Source organism: Sceloporus occidentalis, unplaced genomic scaffold, assembly GCF_023333645.1.
Source record: "Sceloporus occidentalis isolate IW3139 unplaced genomic scaffold, rSceOcc1.0.p SCAF_5, whole genome shotgun sequence".
NCBI classification, from domain to species: domain Eukaryota; kingdom Metazoa; phylum Chordata; class Lepidosauria; order Squamata; family Phrynosomatidae; genus Sceloporus; species Sceloporus occidentalis.
Window position 1 is genome coordinate 76,543,349 of NW_028316985.1, and position 20,281 is coordinate 76,563,629.

Consider the following 20,281-nt stretch of genomic DNA (forward strand, 5'->3'; position numbering starts at 1 on the left):
GTCCAATCGGCTCTCGCCACGCTCCGAGCCAATAGGAAGCCCACGCATAGAGGTAGAAAAACAGGTGGGGGGGAATGAGACGCCTACACTTGAGCTGTAGATTTAAAAATATAGAACACCCCCCAACCAAGCGACTCAAAACTTATTGGTTCATTTCAAAAGGGAGAGGTGCTTTTTTACCGCTCTGGCTGCCTCCTCCTATTGCATTTTGGGATTTGTAGTTTAAGGAGGGGGCATTTGGAATTCTCAGACAGAGGTCTTAGGCCTCACTGGACTACAAATCCCAGGATGCAACAGAAGGCAACCAGAGCAGTAAAAGTGGAATAGCAATACTATAAGAGTGTAGTGTAGTGATATAATAATATTTATTTATTTATACCCCACTCTTCAGGCAAAAGGCTATCGGAGCGGCTTACACTGGAGAAATAACCCAGTTTGAGACTGCTTTAACTGCCCTGGCTCAAAACTATGGAATTCTGGAAGTTGTAGTTCTGTGAGACATTTAGCCTTCTCTGTCAGAAACCATAACTGTGGAATTCTGGGATCTGTAGTTCTGGGAGACATTTAGCCTTCTCTGTCAGAGACGTGTGGTGCCACAACGAACTATAACTCCCAAGATTCCACAGCAGGGAGCCATGGCAGCTTAAAACTGGTGTCAAGATGGGTTATTTGTGCAGTGCAGATGTAACTGCGGCTACTAAAAGCTGGGAGAAGTGTAAGCTGAAGAGGACAGGAAAGAGTTGCTTCCATTAATTAGCTCTTCAAGAGCAGCCTGAGAGAAAGAAGGGAACGCTTTGCCATTAGTCAAAATGGCTACCGGCGCTTTGCCATTATTCAAAATGGCTGCCCACAGTCGCCTTCCCCACTTCCGGTTTTCCGTGTCGTCATCAGGTGCTTGGCCCCACCCCTTTTCGCTGTCACGTGGGTTCCTGGAGGGTAAGTTCTGAACCTCGCGGCTTGCTTAGACCCAGAGGGAGGGAAGCATAAAACGGAGGCCTGCCTTGGCTGCATCCGCACTGAGGAAATAAACCAGTTCGGTACCGCTTTAACTGCCCTGGCTCAGTGCTAGGGAATCCTGGGAATTGTAGTTTATGGTGGCACCAGAGCTCTCTCTGACAGAAGGTTCAATGTCTCACAAAACTACAGTTCCCAGGATTCCCTAGCACTGGGCCATAGCAGTTAAAGCGCTCTCAGACTGGACTATTTCTGCAGTGTGTGTTTTGGACCTTGGTCCTCTGAGGCTGCACCCACACTGGAGAAATAACCCGGTTTGGCAGCGCTTTAACTCTTTTTCTGGCTCAAGGCTATGGAATTCTGGGAGTTGGAGTTTGTTGTGGGCCCAGAGCAGAGCAGAGTATACATTAGCTGAGTAATTGAAGCTGCTGTCCCCAAGGAATATAATTGAACTGCTTCAGTGTTCAAATCTGAGGCTTCTTTCACCTTAAAAACTAAATCTATACTTTGTCTGTGGAATAAACCATTATGGACCGCAGTCCATTTCATGAAGTGTTATCCTCACAGATTGGGTGTTATCTAGCATTGTCTCTTGTTGACTTATTCCTTCATGTCTTCTCTGATTTGACGCAGCCCCAAGGCAAACCTATCCTGGGCATTTCTGGGCAAGATTTGTTCCTAGGAAGCTGAAGCTGAGGCCGAGAGCATGCGACTTGCCCAAGGTTACCCAGGGGGTTTCATGGCCAAGCTGGGAATCAAACCCTGGTCTCCGGAGTCGTCGTCCAGCGCTCAAACCACTATGCCACACTGGCTCTGGTGCCACAACAAACTACAGTTCCCAGAATTCAATAGCTTTATGTAATTGAATTCCATTTTTAGCATATCATTGATAACATGTTATCTCTCTATTAATTTTCCTGTACCTGTTCTAAAACGCTCATTCTCTTCTGTTAGCATGTGTGTGCTTAACAAAACAATAATTGTAATATTGCCACATTATCACATTACACTCTTATAGTGCCGCTATTCCACTTTAACTGCTCTGACTGCCTCCTGTTGCATTCTGGGGTCTGTAGTTGTTAGGCCTAAAAGCTCTCTGGCTGAATATTCTAAATGCCTCTCCTTAAACTGCAAATCCCAGAATGCAACAGCAGGCAGCTAAAGCAGTTAAAGTGGAGTAACAGCACTTTTAAGAGTGTATCGCTGTAATCTACTTGGAATGTTAGAAAACAAACTATGGCAAGTTGGAGGTTTCCAAAAGAAGTGCTTTTTTATGCTAGCAGCTTCCACTGTTGTTTTTCACTGCTTTTAGTCATACTTATCAGATAGCAAAATGTATGTCTGTTGTGTATAGGATGAAAAATGAACCTTATAATCAAGGTATGACAGACTCTGAAAGTGAGGACAGCTTGGAAGAAATGGAACGGTCTGAAGCAATTTTCTTGTGAGACAAAATCATATACAAATCTTCCCCAATATGGTGCCCTCTAGATCTGGTGGACTACAGTTCCCATTACCTCCAACCAACACAATGGAGGACATCAGGTTGGGGAAGGCCATCAAACAGTCTATCCAAAAAAGCATAGGGAGGAAATAGCAATAGCCACAGGTACTTAGAGTAAGATGGACAGGATTAGAATACACTTTTGTCAGAATCAGATTGATGATAGATTTCTTTTTAATGCCAATGTAACCGAAATGTTTATTTGTTTGTTTTTTAGGGGGAAAAGCTTAAGACATACCGCTCCCCCCAATTTCTCTTCTCACTAGACGGATGTAGACGGAGGATTCTGTATCCAGTATGGCTGAGAAGAAACCACCAGGAGGCCAGCGTGTATTGTTGTTGCTGATCATTGCTGTTGCCTTCACACACTTAGCCGTTTGCCCGTTTACAAAAGTAGAGGAGAGTTTTAATCTACAGGCCATTCATGACATCGTATATCACAAGCTGGACTTGGAGAAGGTGAATAGGTTTTTATTTTGGATGTTTACTTCTTTAATGATGAAGTTGCTGTCAAGTTAGTTGCAAATGAGCAAAGACTGGTTTATTAACTAAATAATTAATAGAATCAGAACTTCTTCCTCTGATTAGGCACCCAAATGATTGTCATATTGTGCATTTTAAGTTGAATATGGTACAGTTAATAGCTGTTTATGTGGGTAGGTTATGAGTGGGGTAAGTATGCATTCCCTAGATTTCACGCGTACAACGTTTAATACCAATAGCAATAGCAAGTACATTTCTATACTGCTTATCAATGAAGTAACACTCCCTAAGCAGTTTAAAATGTGTAACCCAATTCCTCCCAACAAGCTGGGTATTCATTTTACTGACCTATGAAAGGATGAAAGGATGAGTGGACCCTGGAGCCCTGCCTGGGATCAAACTCACAACTTTGTGGCTGTGAGTGGCTGAGTACCAGCATTTAACCACTGTGCCACCAGGGCCATATGTTTGAAACACTGGGTGTCAGTGTGGAAAACAAGTAGATCAAGGTGGACAATCCATTTATTTTTTTTAATTCCTTTATATCGTGCCTTTCTACCAATAATGGGCCTGAACAAACGGGCCAAAATAATGCTGCTTCAGGTAACTTTGGAGGTATGTTGTTTAAATGCTGCATGCGTCCTAAGAGGCCGGAAGCCGGGCCAAAGCCACACTCCGGTCCTAAAGACTAGAGCTCAGCTTTGGCACAGCTTCTGGCCTCTTAAGATGCATGTGTCATTTAAACAGCATACCTCCAAAGTGACTCAAAGCAGCTAACAACAGTTTTTAAAACAATATAGTTTAAAACTGTACAAAATCATTTTAATATATACATATAAGAGTTATTTAAAAACAATTTGTAAAGTAGAAGTTTAAACATGAAACATTAAAAAGCATCAAAAATTTATTACAAGAACATATACAAACTCCAGACAACTTCTCCCAGTGGTTTCATTTAGATGTTAAATAGCATAGAGGTTGACAGAACCCTGTTGGATTCTCTGGCCAATAACCAAGAAACTGAGCAGGAATCACCCAAACCTCCCACTGCTGTTGTTTTATCTGTCAAACAAATCCCCATGCTCCTACTGAGAAGCATACTCCACAGAGAGAGTACATTTTGCTTCTGAGATTGTGTTCTGTGTAGCCCACTGGGAGCTCACTTTTATTGGAAACTGCACATACCACGTTTCCTTAGGTAATGGCTCTGATTTTGATGTTGGAATCTGCAGTGGCATCAGGGATGCAGCAGGAGGCGCATGAATACCTGGGATGGTGCTCATTATCCACTCCTAGCTAGACTGATTAATGATTTATCTATGTGAAGGCAGCTGCTTGTATTTCTTCTTTATCATAGCTGGCTTGTAGATCAGGATATGTGACACGATACTCACCTCTGTGAGATTTTCTGTTACCTTTCTCTCTCTCTCTTAACTTGCAGTATGACCATCATGAATTTCCAGGAGTCGTCCCAAGAACATTCCTTGGTCCAATTTTTGTTGCTGTGCTTTCTAGCCCTGCCATATGTGTTCTGTCTCTGTTGCAAATGTCTAAGTTTTACTCCCAGCTGATAGGTATGAGACCAGCAGTTTAATTCTGGAAGGACACTTTTAGTGCTTTCATACTATGCAATTATATCACTGCGATTCCCATTTAATTGCCATGGTAATATCCAATGTAATCTTGGGATTTGTAGTTTTGATGCACTGAGGCACTTTGGCTGAGAATTATAAATGTCCTGCCCTAAACACACAGTGCTGCATTTGTCTAATGTGATGTTGTGATTTGGGTCCACTTACCCACCCAAATTCCCCTCAGTATGAAAAATAGAGGAGGGAGGGTGATTTCTGGTCAAAAAAACTGAATCTGGAAGTGATTTTTTTGGTGATTGTGCACCACATTTAGGACTATTGTGAGCCGAGATGGTAAACAAATTGTAAGTGAGGTCCTATTGCCCCATCAGTGACACTGCATCCTGCGAGTTGGCTCTGTCACCTATGCAGGTGCCCACCTCTCTTGCAACATAACATTTAATGTTGTTTTTTCCACTACAAATGATAATGTGTATATTATTTCTCTTTATTTTAACCAAAGTCCGAGGAAGCCTGGGCTTGAGCGTGATTTACGCCTTGTGGCGTTTGCACAAAGAAGTAAGAAAGCAGTTTGGTTCAACCGTGTCCTTGATCTTCTGTCTGATATCTGCTTCTCAATTCCACTTGATGTTTTACTGCACTCGAACCCTCCCTAATGTGTTTGCACTTCCTGTTGGTAAGTAATTACATTGTGCATTTCATTTAGATTGAAAGAGTTTCTCCTTTTTATCGGTACACAGTCATAAAGCATAGTGCAGGTCTACATCAGTTAATGAAGTAGATGCTCTTGAACATTACTGCTTTAACAGAAAATTTGATACTGGAAGCAGAAATTACATGGAAAGAATAGAGATAGGATCTTACACCACTATAAAGGGGAAAAAAGAAAATTCAATATTTCAGCAAACTTTTTATCCAAAACTAGCAATAGGCACAAGTGAAATGAAACAACCAAGTCAGGTAAGTCTGACATAAGTAAAAATAATTTGAATCTTCTGAAGACCACTTGAAAAGACGAAAATACATCCAGGAATAACTTTTGTTTTTACCAGCTTCCACTCTTCTTACGATTTTCATTTTGGTGGCCAAACTTATAAATCTGTGGGATTTTTTTTAACATACTAAAGTTAGCAACTGAGGCAGTTTTACCTGCTTCCCCCCTTCCTTTCTATTTTGCTGTTTATACATGCACAGGCATTCTTGAGGGAGCTGTTGTTTATCTTCCTGTTGCATGTAGGCACATAGAGCTACGGTACAATCGGCTAGAGAAGAATTCTGCTTTTCCCCATTGCGTTGTTTGCTACCGACACACTACTGCAACCTGACACTGAAAGTCTGTGTTTCTCCAGCCCTCCTTCACTATCCTCCCAGTACCAGTACTGCTAAAAAAAAGCCCATCAGATAGAAGGCAGTGAAGAAAGAAGGGTGTTTAAAAAAACTTTGAAAAAGGATTGTCTTTCTCAGATCCTTTGTTAACTGAGGTATGCTTGTAAATGGCTTGAGCTATTCCTTTTTCTACTTGGTATGTCAGATATCAAATCCCCTAATACTAGAGTCTTATGTGGATGAATGGCAGGGATTATTAAGTGAGCCATTAGCTTTCTACCATATGTAAAAGTCTTAATGAACTATGGATAATGTGGTTAAATGACTGCATGATTAAAGGACTGGGTGAATTATGTAGGCTTTGCTTCATACTATGGTGTCTAAGTCAGAGGGGAAGAGGGTATGTCCCTCCAGATGTATTAACTATTAGCCCTTGCCAGCATAGCTGATGATGCAGGATGATGGAAGTTGAAATCTAACAGCTACCCTTGAAATGTACTGACAAACTAGCTTGTCCCATTTGCAATGGCCCACATATTGAAAGGGTTGGAAAGGCATAAGCACATTCAGCTGATTTCAGCAGATGTCAGGCCCATTGGCATCTGGTAGGCCGTGGCTCTGAGTTTGAAGTCCTTTTCTATTGCCTATAAACCCAGCATGGCTTGATCCCTGGTTATCTCAGGGAATGTGAGCCAATCTGTTAAAATCGTCAGAGGAAAAAAAAGCCCCTTTTTGTAAAGAGAGACCTCTGGGAGGAAAACATAGCACAGTCTTCTTGGCTGTGGCTGAAATGTTGTAGAAAATTCAAGGACAATTCTTAAGGTACCATCCTCGATGCTTTTAGAGAACTGTGCATATCAGCTGTAATATATAAAGACCTATACTGTTTTGTTTGATGGTGAGGAATCTGTGATCCTTCACAAGTAGTTTATCTCCAGGTGGGCATTCTAGTGCAACAATATTTGGAAGGCTATGTGTTCCCCACTGCTGATTTTATTGATGCTGTCTTGAATGGGATGTTTGCTATATTATCATTGTGATATGTTTTGATAATGTAGTGCATTTGTGCAGGTGTGAGTCTGTGTAGCTAGTTTATTAGTTGTCTTCTCCCTCTCGTACCCCTACCTCACAATGTAGTGTTCGACAGGCAGTATATTCAATGTCTGATGTGTTTGTTTATTAACCAGTTCTACTGGCAGTTACATCTTGGATACAGCAAAAGCACCACCTGTTCATCTGGTTCTCAGCTTTGGCTATTATTGTCTTCAGATCAGAGCTTTGCATATTCCTGGGCCTTATGCTTCTGATGACCCTCTTCAATAAAAGACTTTCCTTTGTGAAAATGCTCTCCTATGCTGTTCCTGCAGGGGCTTTTTGGTTAGGTAAGTTTCTTAAAGTACTTTTGAACTGGTTTGACTTATTTCTGAAGTGTCCCTTCTAACACCGGATAGCTAAGTCTTAAATGACTATCTTAAATGTATTTTAGAAAAAGAAGAAAAAGTTTGTTTCAATTGCATGTGAAAAAGAGAAGCAGATACCCATGTATGTGAGCTGCCTGATTCTCTCTCTCTCTCTCTCTCTCTCTCTCTCACACACACACACACACACACACACACCTTGCAATATATACATCAATTGAGCTGACTGGTGTAGACCATGGGCAAGCAGGCTCCAGTGGTGCCAGGACCTGTTTTTCACCTGTGGAACCCACCAGCAAACTGAAAAATGCCAAAAGAGAGAGAATAATATATTAACGAAGAAGGGGAGGGGGGAGATTGCAAGAAGAAGACCAAAATTGGGAGCAGATAGAACCTGGCTTTCAGTTTTGTAGAATTCCTTGCAAGGGCAGGTTGGGGCAAACGAAAATCCAAGAGAACATGGGTCTTATTTTAAGGAGAAATGCCATTCCTGGAGACTTTCAGGAGTGGAAAGTCTCATATTGGAGCTTTTCTTTGTGCTGGTGCAGTGGGAAGCTGTCTGCAACCTTCAAGCAGCCTGATTCTGGGGCTTTTCAAATTGCAAAACTGAAGCACTGTGATTCCCATAGAATCCTGAGATTTGTAGTTTGAGGAGACACCAGAGTTCTGTAGCTGAAAAATTCTAAATACCCCTCCCTAAACTGCAAATGAGAGCCAGTGTTGTGTAGTGGTTTGAGCATTGGGCTTAGACTCGAGACCAGGATTCATATTCCAGCTCAGTCATGTAAATCCACTGGGTGCCCTTAGGCATGTCACACCCAGAGGATGGCAGCCTCAGAGAATAGCATTAGCAAACCCACTCTGAAGAAACTTGCTAAGAAAACCCTGATACGGTTGCCATATGTCAGAAATAAAGGCACACAACAATAACAAACTGCAAATTCCAGTATTCCATAGGATTGAGCATGGCAATTAAAGTAGAATTATAGTGGTATATCAGTATTAATGTGAAAGGGTCTTGGTTTAGACCAGTCTAGGCTGTCTCCTCTAGTGGGGAAACTCTGACACCCACTCCTTGCAATACAGTTGGCCCTTCCTATACACAGATTTTTTATACACGGATTCAAGCATCCATGGTTTGAAAATGTTCAAAAAAGTATAAATTTCAAATATCAAACCTTGATTTTCCATCTTTTATAAGGGACAACATTTTGCTGTGTCATTATATTTAATGGGACTTGACCATCCACGGATTTTGTTATCCATGAGAGATCTTGGAACCAAACCCCAGCGTATAAGAAGGGACTACTGTATTTTGGACTTGAACTCCCAGAAATCTTAGCCAACATAGCTGTAAAAAGCTGTGGGAGTTACAGTCCAAAAACATATTGAAAGACAAAAGGTCTCCACAAACACCATGATATATGAACTGGGCCTGGTACATGTTATAACATGCTACCATACCTGAACACAAGTATGGTATGGGGCACTTTTGTGTGGGTGGCAGTAAGAACTGAACATTACAAACATAAATAAATAATGAATATTGTATGGGTGGTGTTTCTGTATTGAACATACATATGTATGCAAGCCTAAGCAGGGATTTAGAGCCATCTTTGTGACATATGGGTGACATATTACTTCCAAATCTCACTGTGCCTAAAGCACTGTCCCAGAAGTTCCAGTAGGACTTTAGCGGTTGTGGGAAATGTACACTAAAACATCTATAGAGCCTAAAGATTCCCACTACTGGTTTAGACAGTGATTCTCAGCTATCTGATGTAGGGGGGAAGTGAGCAACCCCACCCCACTCCTCATGTACCAGGGACTGACATTGCATTTGTGTCCATGGACTAGAATTGTTTATTCCTGTCCTGGAAACTGTACAGAGACCTGCAGCTAACGTCTCAGGGACTAGTATTGGTGTTCAGGGAACACTACTTTAGCACTGGTGTAAAATGTTAACAGAGAAGTCATCTGTAAATTGCTCTCTTTCTCATTTGCCTTCTGTTGAGTGAGCACTCTTAGACTGTTGCATTTTAATTTATTGAAGCAGCATAAAGTATATGAATCAGGCAATACAAAGTGCAGAGACTGCAATGTTTTTAACACTCCATGGACTATGTCTTTATCCTACTAGTTCAAGTTAGTATGAAAACATTCAATCTGTTGTCATCAGGAGTGTGGCTACCTGAGGATGTGGGGAGAGAAGACATTGCTCTCAAAAATAATTCTGCATTCCCCCACCCTTACAGTAAATTTTCCTTCAGTCCCAAAAATTGCAGTAAATTAATATTTCAATTGAACTTTTAGAAATACAGTTCAGGCTATCAAATAAAAAGGGACAGGAAAAGTTGCCTGAATTTGAACACACACACACAAAAAAGAATTCTACATGTGAATGATTTTCAGTATCTCACTCTCTACAATGCTAGAAATTTGGGGACTGATGGAAAATTTCATTTGTGGGGCCAATCTTCTCATTTTTCCCTTCCTCAGTAACTACACCCCTGACTGATTCAGTTTGGTTCTATTTGATGTGTATATATTTAATAAATGTTTTAGTTAGATAAATAAATAAGAAATATTTTCTGTTTTACTCGAGGATATATTTTTTTCCTTTTAGGACTTACAGTGGCCTTGGATTCTGTGTTTTGGAGGCAGCCTCTGTGGCCTGAGGGGAAGGTGCTTTGGTATAATACCGTTTTAAATAAAAGTTCCAGTTGGGGAGTATCCTTTAAATATTGAGCAAGACGAAATCCCCAGAACAACATTTATTATTTGTTTTATTTTATTTATTTATTACATTAGTGGAGTCAGGTTGTTCTGGCTTATTCATGATGTACAGATAGGTGTTTAAAATAATTTGTATAAAGAACCCCCCCCCCCCAGCCCTGTAATCCATCTGAGATTATTTCTTTTGGACCCATTTCTTAAATGTCTTAATATTTATAAGGATAGATGGGGACCAACTGATGAAAAGGAGTGTGGGGTTCCATCCTCAAAGACACACAGCTTCCTTACCAATTGTGCAAGGAACATGAAAAACAGAGCTTGAAACATTACTTCAAAGAGTAATTAGTTGCATTTCTATTTCCAAGGCTGCTTAAAGTAGTTGTTTACCATGATAAATACAGTTTTAAAAACTGATATATCCTGTCTCTCAAAAGTTAACTAATGATTTACTTTTAATTACTTTAAAAAAAATCTCACTACCACAATTACTTTCTGTCCATGTTGTTGCCTTAGTAACCCACAACAGAGCATAAGGCAGTGTGAGGCAGTGCTTAAACCACATGATATTAAACCACTTTTATCATGTAAACAAGGCATGTGTAGGGCAATCAGGGTTCTTTCTCACAGTCAAAGCACTCCACTTGCTTGAACAGTTTAAGGGAAAAGACCAAGTTCAGAGCTTCTGTCTTGCCTCACTATAGTGGTGAAAGAGTTCTACTGTGTGATGTTGGAAAGTTGCTGGGCAGTGACACAGAACGAGGAGTTGGTCCTTTACCAATGTCTTGTAGGGCTGAGAGCTCCTGTTGAGATGCTAGCCAGCTATGCTTGTTGCACAGTGTTCCATTCCACCACAGCACCAGTTTTCAGAGCCCTTTTTCTGTGTTTGGACATCCTGCATCCCATGGTCACTGAGTATGCACAGTACTTGCTGGCTATTTCAGTTTTTTCCCTCTTAGGTTTTTTCTTCTTTTTTGGTGTAGTCATTTAGGCATTGGGATACCACTCTGGAGATAAGGGCTCAAATCCCTACTTAGCCATGGAAATCCACAAGGTGACCTTGAGCAAGTCACACTCTCTCAGCCTCAAAAAAAGTTAAGGGCAAGCCCTCTCTGAAAAAATCTTGCCAAGAAAACCCTGTACTTGGTTCACCTTTGGGTTGAATTGAAGGCATACAACAACAACAACGAAATTTGTGTTGTACTTCTGCAGACATTCAAATCTCTACATGTTGCCTATTCTCCCTCTTGTGGATATTACTGTTTTGGCTACAAAAGGATCCATGCACAAAAGCTGAGTTCAGTTAACCATTGCAATAGGGATTAGTTGAACTTGGTTCTTTCTCAAAAATTGAGACATTTTAACTTAAGAAAATTAAGAATTCGCTTTTTGCAAGCGTGTTTATGTCTCCTTTGGATGGTACATGTGCTAAATGAAAAGATTGTTTCTGTGTTCCACCAAATATATCGTCTATCTTTTACATATCATATAAGAAGAAACTAGGTACATCAAGAATGGGGAATGTGCAGCCTTTTGATGGGACTGGACTACAGCTTCCATCATTCCTAGCCAGCATAGTCAGTAGTGTGTAGCAGCCCAGCATCTTCTGAAGGGCATATGTGCCTCATCCTTGTGATTCATGACTCTCCATAATTTGCCAGACATAGGCAAAAGTTAGCCTAGAGGGAAAATTATTACTCAAAATGTGATGATTGCTAATAATAATATCATCATCATCCTTAACTCTTTTTCTCTGTAAAGACCTCTCCTTTTCTGTGGTATTTTTATTCAGCTTTGCCTCGTGCTCTGGGATGCAGTATTATATTTATACCATTAGGTGCAGGAGACAGAAGAACTCGAATATTAATTCTACCCACACTTGGTTTTATTTTCCTGTATTCCTTTCTACCTCACAAAGAACTACGGTTTATTATATATACTTTTCCTGTCTTCAATATAGTGGCTGCCAAAGGCTGCTCACGAATGTAAGTTACTGTTTTTAAAATATTTCTTTATCTTGACTTTACTCTTTGTTGTCATCTGGCCAGAAAAACTGGCTTTTAATTTGTCTGATACCATACTCAAGTGCTTTAGGAAGCCTATAAAACTGACCTCAAGGCTTCAAAGGAGAGAAATGGGCAAACACTCAGATATAAATTTATTAGAAGCAGAAAGAAGATGTAGAAATCTACAGTGTAAAATTACATAGTTTATTCTTGATCCTATGAATTTAACATTGGCTTCTGAAGGGAGATTATCATAAAAGAAGCTTTTAATACAAATTACAGTGATCCACAGAGGGGACTGTTTCAATCAGCCCATGTCCTCCATATTTGTTGGAACACAGCTCTAGTAATATCTGGCTTTAGTTTGTTGTTGTGTCTCAATATAGTGTAAAAGTCATTACAGACAAAACCATTTTAAATTGTTGTTTATATTTCCATTGAATATTTTATGTAAAGTCTAGAACAGCCATTGAATGTCATACTATTTTTCTTTTCTTCACAGTGTAAACAATTACAAGAAATCTTGGCTGTATAAGTTAGGTTCTCTCTTTGTGGTGACACATCTTCTAGTTAATGCTGCTTACTCAGGAGCATCACTCTATGTTTCTCACTTCAATTATCCTGGAGGAGTTGCCATGCAAAAACTACACCAGTTAATACCTCCAACAGCAGGTGAGTCAAGATGAATCAAAATGTAAAGTAAAAGTTTTGGGCCTTGTTCCTTGGGTAGTCTCTTGGACAACGACAGGTTGCATACCCATAACTAGTTCTTCAAGTGATCATCTGTGCACTCACACAAATGGGTTGCTCTGTGCAGGCACTTGCACATTTTGAATAGACATTTGCACCTGGTGTGGGAGGGAAAATTTCTATTGAAGGTGGCAATTTGGAATAGAGAAATTATATTTCTGTATATTTCTCACTGGAAAATCTAAGGCTGCTTTTCTGTGTGGAAAGAAGAGGAAGAGTAACTAGTTTGGGGTATGTATTGCATGAATACCATCTTCAGGAGTAATTAGAATGCTGGAAATGTAGACCACTGTTTAAATGGAGGGTCAGAATTGTATGTTCGTACAAATAACTGTTATGACTTTTTGTGGCAAGGTGTTAAAAAGTGTTCCCCCCCCCCCCTTGATATAGGGAAGTGTAATAATTACTGGCTACCCCTCAGGGAAGACTGTAAAGTGTGTATGGGGGAGGACGTGTGTTTCTCCAGATGCTTCTTGTGGCGAAAGAAGGCTTTTAGCAGGAAGAAGGCAGAGAGAAGTTCTGAGGGAGATCTGTGAAGGTCTATCAGTCAGAGCCTGACAACAAAGATGGGACAAGCCTCTGAGGAAGACTTTCAGCCTGACCCCAATGTTCAAAAAACAAACAAACAATGTTTATTCTAGTTTCTGATAATTTCCCTCTTAATTATATAAAGTGGTCTCTCCATATTCGCTGGGATTAGGATTGAAGGACCCCTGTGAATGGAAAAACTGTGAATAAAAAAACACTTTTCTTTTTACCTTAGAGAGCACCTCTCTAGGAATCTCCAGGTGCTCCAGGGCAACTCTGCTGTCAACATTGTCAGAAGTTGACCATAGAATCATGCTGGAGGACCTACAAATGCCTAGAGAAGTGTTTTCTCTAGAAACATCTATGTTCTCCAGCACAACTCTTATGGTTAACCTCTGGCAGAGTTGTGCTGGAGGACCTAGAGATTCCTAGAGAGAACATATTATTCAAGACTGCAAATAAAACCGCAAAAGTCAAAGCTGCAAATGCAAAGGACCAACTGTATAGCTTTATCCTGCCTTTCTTCCATGGAACATACAAGTTTCTTTCTCCATCTTAATTTACGCTTTCAACATAAATGATAGCTGGCCCAAACAAATTCTTAGGCTGTATTTATGCTCAGAGGTGTCAAATTCTTTCATTCTAAGTTATCGTCACCCTTGCTTTCAGCTGTTATTTTGCACCTTGTCCCAGTAGATGTTGCCACAGGGTTTTTTTAAGAAAACAAAGTTGATCCCATTTGTCTGCACACCGCTATATACTACAAACATATTGTTTTCAGGTAAATTTGACTAAATCAGCTGTTTATTTAGTAGTGCTATTTATTCTCCTTTCAGATGTTTCTATCCATATTGATGGAGCTGCAGCACAGACTGGAGTGTCTCGGTTTTTAGAAGTCAATTCGGATTGGAAGTAAAATACCCTTTCCCCAACTGTGTGCTTTTGGAACCATTGTTTTTTTCATTTTTATTGCATGAATCTTATTGTCAATGTTAGAGCCATCTGCTCTTATACAGGATTTACTGCTGTTTAATTGTCCAAGGATAAATTCCTGTCCCTTGTTGAGTCAGAATGCCTCAAGTGAATTAGTGTGCAGGACATAGTGGGTGTGAAGGGAAAGCCTTCTTTCCCTTACCCCTCAAGCAATCTCAAGTTGACAAGGTTAAATTTATTTATTTAATTTTTATCCCACCTTTTTCCCAGCATAGGAGTCAAGTCAGCTTTATTGTTGTGAGCTTTCAGTTTGTTTCTGACTTATAGTGACCCTATGGTGGCCCTATCACAGGTTTCTCTTAGCAAGAATTCTTCAGAGAGGGTTTGTTTTTGCCTTCCTCTGAGGCTAAGAAAGTATGACTTGCCCAAAGTCACCCAGTTGGGTTTAGATGGTTGATTGGTGGGATTTTGAACACTGGTGTCCAGTGTCATAGTGCAGTGCTCAAACCACAACATTATGCTCGCTCTTTCAAAAAGCTTAGTTAAAACAAATTACAACAAAAAGGTATTCATACAGACATTAAAAACGCATTAAGCAAAAATGTTTTTAACATTTAAAAAAAACACATTTAAAACATAATGAAAGAGAGACACAACACACCCCATTAAAATTTCCATCTGCTGCTCCAAACTAATAATTAAAGGTCTGCCTAAAGAAAGTCTTTCTCTGTGGACAGAAAAATAGCCGGGATATGGCAACAAAACCTTCCATGAAAGTTTCACAACTTGGGAGCAGCCACCAAAAACTCTGTCACCCATCTCCTCACCAGATTTACTTGTGATGGTGGTGAGATTGTGAGAAATCCCTCCTCTGATGATTTTAAAATTCAGGTAGGTTTGTGTGAGGAGATACGGTCTTCCATATAGTCTGGAACAAAGTGGTATAGGACTTTAAAGATCATAACCAGCAGTTTGATTTCTGCCCAGAAATGGACACTAGTGGAGGTGTTTCAACAAGAGAGTTACACACTCCCTATAACCACCTCCAGTCAGCACCCTGGCCACAACATTCTTCACCCACTGAAGTTTCTGAACACTTTCTAAAAACATCGTTGCATACAGTGCATTACAATAATCTATAGGGGATGTTATCAAGCCATGTATCACTGTAGCCAGATCTGACACCTCAAGAAATGGGTGCAGCTGGTGCACCGGTTTTAGCTGTGCAAACACACATCTAGACACCACTGAGACCTGGCCATCCAGGCTCAAACTGAGTCCATGAATACCTGCATTGTGAATCTGCAGTTTCAGGGGGAGTGTAATCCCATCCAACAGATGATGCATTCCTATTTCCTTATCTGCCTTTTGAATGACCAGGAACACCTCTGTCTTGTTTGGATTAAAATTCAATTTGTTTGACCACATCCTGTCCATTACTGACAGGAGATACTGATTTGGGACCAAGACAGCTTCTCTTGCGATTAGATGGAAAGGAGAAATGAATTTGAGTGTCATTAACATCTTGCTGATGCTCAACCTCCAAATTCCTATAAATTTCCCATCAATTTCATGCACATGTTAAATAGCATGGAGGATAAAGCTGAACTAGCACACTGCTTCTGGTACAGTGGGTGCCATTTCTCAAGAACTTGGGCCATCATGAGAGAGACAAAAAAGAGTGTCTTGTAGTTGTATAGCCCAGGAGGCTCTGAGGCATCCTTAAATATTGTGTGTGAGGTCCTTGCTAGTGTTATGCTACTTTAATTTGGCTTGGGTCAGCCATTAATTCCTGTGCTGGTTCCAAGCAGCATGTGATACAGGAAAGCAGTTCCATGCAAAAGCAGTTGCATTCCTTACATCTTGGAAGCCCTAGATTCAGTCCTTGGCATTTCCAAGTGGGACTGTGGAAAGAGTCCTACCAGAGCTCAGCCAGTAGTCTTCCTTAAAGGGCAAGGGTGGGTAACTTACGACATTCCAGATGTTGTTGCATTACAACTCCTGTTGGCCTTAGATAGCATAACTAGTAAGAAATGATGGCAGTTGTAGCCCATCTGCTATATGGTAGGATAGGTTGTTGTCTCAAATGCTTATGCATCCTTCATGATCTTGCTATGAAATTTAGATAAATGGGAAGGCAACTGAGATATCCTCTATCCTCCTCCAAAATTCCACAGCTCTCTCTGTTAATCCTGTCAGATTTGAGGAGCATGCCTGGCATACTCTTCAGATTTGAAAGGATCTGTTTGGCCAAACGAAGTACTTGCTGCTTTTCTGTATTATAGGGGTGGGAAAAATGTGGACTGTGGGTTAACTTCAGCCTACAAGTTCATTTTTGTAGCTTTGTGGAACATCCACAAAGCTCTCCTGCTATAATTATCACCCCCAAATCACCAAAACTGTTGAAAAGGTGGCGGTTTGTCTTGTTTATCACCCACCTACACTCATTCTAAAAGGGGAAAAAACCTGTGAGAAAACTAGTTAATTTTCATCATATACTGAGGCCAGAAGTTATATCACATTACTTTTGGTATGTCTGAAACATGGAGGGAGATAAGTGTAAAATGGCTCCTACCCTACCCCAGGTGCAATTACTAACCTCTGATGTAATGAATATACCTAGGTTCTAACTATCTCTGAGAAGCTGAAGATTCAACACTGAGAGTTTGTTTGCACAAACTGTGTGATAAGGCAATAATGGGAGGAACATTTGTGACCTTGGGGTAAACATTCCAAGTTGTTTTGGACAAATGAACAAATGTTCAACCTTTCTGAATATGAATCTGGTGCATTTCTGTTTTGTTAGTCTAGAAATTGGGGAACTACCCCCAATCTGAAGAAATTGTAGTTTTCTCATATTTTGTTCTGTGATCAAATTTTATATTTATCCCCAAGAGGATAATTTTACACAAGTTGGAAATATGTAATCACAGATTGGAGCAGAGAGACTTAATTTCCTAAGATTTTCATCAGAGTTCTCATAGAATGTTCTTAAGTTCCATTGATAGGAATTTGGAAATGTTTTTTGCATGACTTCCAAGTAGGCCTGCAACTAAAATTCCATACATTAACTGAATGTATGCTAAAAAGGTTAATATTTATGAGAAAAGCATGGCCCTGCCTATGCTTATTACTGGAAGTCAAAATGACTCATAAGGGCCATTATAACCTGAATTACCTTTCTTCGTCATACCTAGAAATGCCTTAAGGAAGTGCTAGATATTTCATTATCTATCGTGAAAGACAGACAGCAACAAGCTTGTCATAAATGCTAATATAGGTCAGGCTCTATAATCTTGGCAGTACCACCAATGAATAAGGATGAAAGGAGTTTTACTTGCAGGGAATTTTAGAATAATAGTATTCAGGGAAACTTGCATCCTAATGACAGCTTCTTCAGTAGCCAGGGGTAAAGTGTTGCTGGAAGAGTTGTCTAGGTGTTTAGTTTTATCCAGCAGCTGGCCTAGATTTTCTATTTTAATTAGAAACTAAAATGATATGTCAGCTAGGAAAAAGCAGAGCTTGGTAAAGTTACTTTTTTGAGTCTTCAAAGAAGACAGAAAAGGAGACTATTGTTGAGTAAACCATTTCTTGAACTAAAGCTTTTATGAGTATGCTCTGTGTTATATTGGAAGATCTTACTTTGTACAGTCAGAAACAGTGTTGTTCAGTGGTTTGAGCTGGACAACAATTCCGGAGACCCACTGGGTGACCTTGGGTGGAGCATACTCTGTCAGCCCCAGAAAACCCAGTGGTAGTTGGAAATGACTTGAAGGCACACAACTACTACAATTCTGTACACTTAGGAAGGAACGTAGCATGTTGTAGCACAAATGGAGGTGCTACATTCTTGTCTTTCTAAAGGAATGGGAAGGGCATATTTGGCCATAAGGGCTTCCATAAGACTAGCCAGCATAGCCAAGGATGAAGGATAATGAGAATGGCCAACAACCACATATGGTGGTCCCTAACTTCTCCATCTCTGTTTTACGTGATTTTAGCTGCTTACCTCTTAGAAGAGGCAAGCTAGCTGTTAGGAAATTGACACAAATATTGTTCTTCATCTGTCTTAGAGCTTCTGATGATCTGGCGGTTTTCAGATTCTTGCATATTAAACAATGAATAAATAAATATGGATGGGTACAGGTCAGGTCATTGTGTCCCATATAGGCTGCACTCTGGTGAACAACTGAAGGCATTAATTGATCTGACTAAATGGAGCCAGCCAGCCAGCCAGGCTCTTCTATTAGCAATCCCCTCCACCCATTCCTGCTGTCACCAGTTGTTAAGGAGGTCATACATGAGGGCTTGGAGATCAATCAGAGTAACTTACCTTCCAATGAAATCATCTTGGTTTAGGTTGGGAGTTGAAATTAAATATTTGGGTCACCCTTTGTTGGGAGAAAGACAGAGGGAGTACAACCTGTTGATTTCCTTTGACTTCTTGGCAGGTTTTGATACCATCAGCTATAGTATATTTTTTAGTAAGGAGCCAGAATGATACAATGGAGTCCACTCATCCCTGCAGGTTTAGTTTCAGAAAGTCTCTGTGGACATTCCCCTGAGTATTGGAAGTACATTAATGATGGGGGAGGCTATTGTGAGCAAAAGACACATTATCATACTTGCTGTGCCTTGTGCAGAGAACTCAGCAGAGGCAAGTGGTGTTTGTATATGCATATGTGTATACATCTTTGCTACAGTTTTAAATTATTTTTTCTTTTACAGGTATGACAAAAGGGAAGACCTTAAACCAGGTGACTCCCTGATGTTCTCATACACACACTTACTTATGGAAATGGATCCAGTTCAAATATCACATTATAAGATGACCCACCGAGTCCTGGCATACATACCTGGCACCAGTGGAATTGGATTGAATTTTACTGCACTACCTCCTGTTACTTTAAACTTGAAATCCAAACTAGTACTACTGGAAAAGCTTCCTACTTCTTCTGGAGCATAAATGTTAAGAAACTTCACATTTATTTCCCCACAAAACTCAGTTGCACTAATGCAAAACCATAACGCAATGGCTGTGAAAGGTACATGGTTTCATTCCCTTTTCTTATGTAAGAGGGCTGTGTATACACAGCTGGCATTATATCTACACATATATATTTCCATGCAATTGAACTTTGGTTAAAAATTTTTTAATACAGAATAAATTCTGTATCGTTTGTTTCACAAATAGGTAAAGTACAGTTTAACTTTACCTAGTAAAATACATTTAACATATCTGTGGTGTTTTTATGTAATTCCATCTGTGTGTTGGAGCCGGAGGAGGGTCGAGTGTGGTTGAAGGGTATAATGGATCTCCTACTATATATCATGGGAAAACTTCCATTATGTTGGGATTTACAACTATGTGCAAGAAGTGGTGAGGGTTTTGGGAGACATAGAAGCAAGCACTACACTTGAATAGCACCTACATGTAAAACATCCAGCACAGATGGCCCAAACATTTATAATTATGTGATTATGTATCATGTAATAATGTAAGTTGTGTGCTTTCAAGTTGTTTCAGACTTACGACAACCCTAAGGTGAACTTCTTGGCAAGTTTTGTCAGAGGGCTTGTTTTATCTTCTTCTGAGGCTGAAAATGTGTGACTTGCCCAAGGTTACCTAGTGGGTTTATATGGCCAAGCTGGGATTCGAACCTTGGTCTCCACAGTCATAGTCCCACACCCAAACCACTACACCACATTGGCTATTTACGTATAAGCCTGAATGCTCTTTAAGGAAGCAGATCTTGTCTATAATCTTGGAAGCTCAGCATGGTCAGCTCTGGGTAGTGCTTGGATAGGAGACCACAAGTGAATACAAGGTTATAATTCAGAGGAAGGAACTGGCAAATCACCTATGAGTATTCATGAAGTTGCCATTAAGTGAACAGGTAACTTGAAGGTGTGCACACACAGAGGCCCATGCAACATGATACAATATATTTCACACAAAATCAAAACTGGTTGATTCATGCCTGGTGTCTGTTGGGCTGTTTTGCATTGAGCCACATTCAAACATGATACCATCTTGTTTTTATATGGGGGAAG

General features: G+C 40.2%; 1 protein-coding gene across 5 annotated transcripts; it reads left to right on the plus strand.

Annotated features, from left to right (window-relative positions):
- The first annotated feature begins 32 nt into the window (after positions 1-32).
- ALG12 (ALG12 alpha-1,6-mannosyltransferase) lies at positions 33-19,417 on the plus strand. Of its 5 annotated transcripts, none has more exons than XM_089524439.1 (10): positions 33-52; positions 2,676-2,917; positions 4,383-4,515; positions 5,036-5,209; positions 7,047-7,241; positions 9,904-10,007; positions 11,772-11,995; positions 12,519-12,688; positions 14,131-14,206; positions 18,956-19,417. In XM_089524439.1, the coding sequence occupies exons 2-10, from the start codon at positions 2,756-2,758 to the stop codon at positions 19,191-19,193; spliced, it is 1,476 nt and encodes a 491-aa protein (XP_089380565.1). In that variant the 5' UTR covers positions 33-52; positions 2,676-2,755; the 3' UTR covers positions 19,194-19,417. The 5 variants fall into 5 exon arrangements, with proteins under 5 accessions (XP_089380565.1, XP_089380564.1, XP_089380561.1 ...); XM_089524438.1 differs by lacking the exon at positions 33-52 and adding an exon at positions 921-936; XM_089524435.1 differs by lacking the exon at positions 33-52 and adding an exon at positions 967-1,037.
- Positions 19,418-20,281: the final 864 nt, after the last annotated feature.

Coding starts and splice junctions, on each gene's coding strand:
- ALG12 (XM_089524439.1), top strand. CDS start 2,756: ATGGCTGAGAAGAAACCACCAGGAGGCCAGCGTGTATTGTTGTTGCTG. Junction 4,516..5,035: donor GTTTTACTCCCAGCTGATAG/GTATGAGACCAG, acceptor TTTTAACCAAAG/TCCGAGGAAGCCTGGGCTTG. Junction 11,996..12,518: donor GCCAAAGGCTGCTCACGAAT/GTAAGTTACTGT, acceptor TTTTCTTCACAG/TGTAAACAATTACAAGAAAT.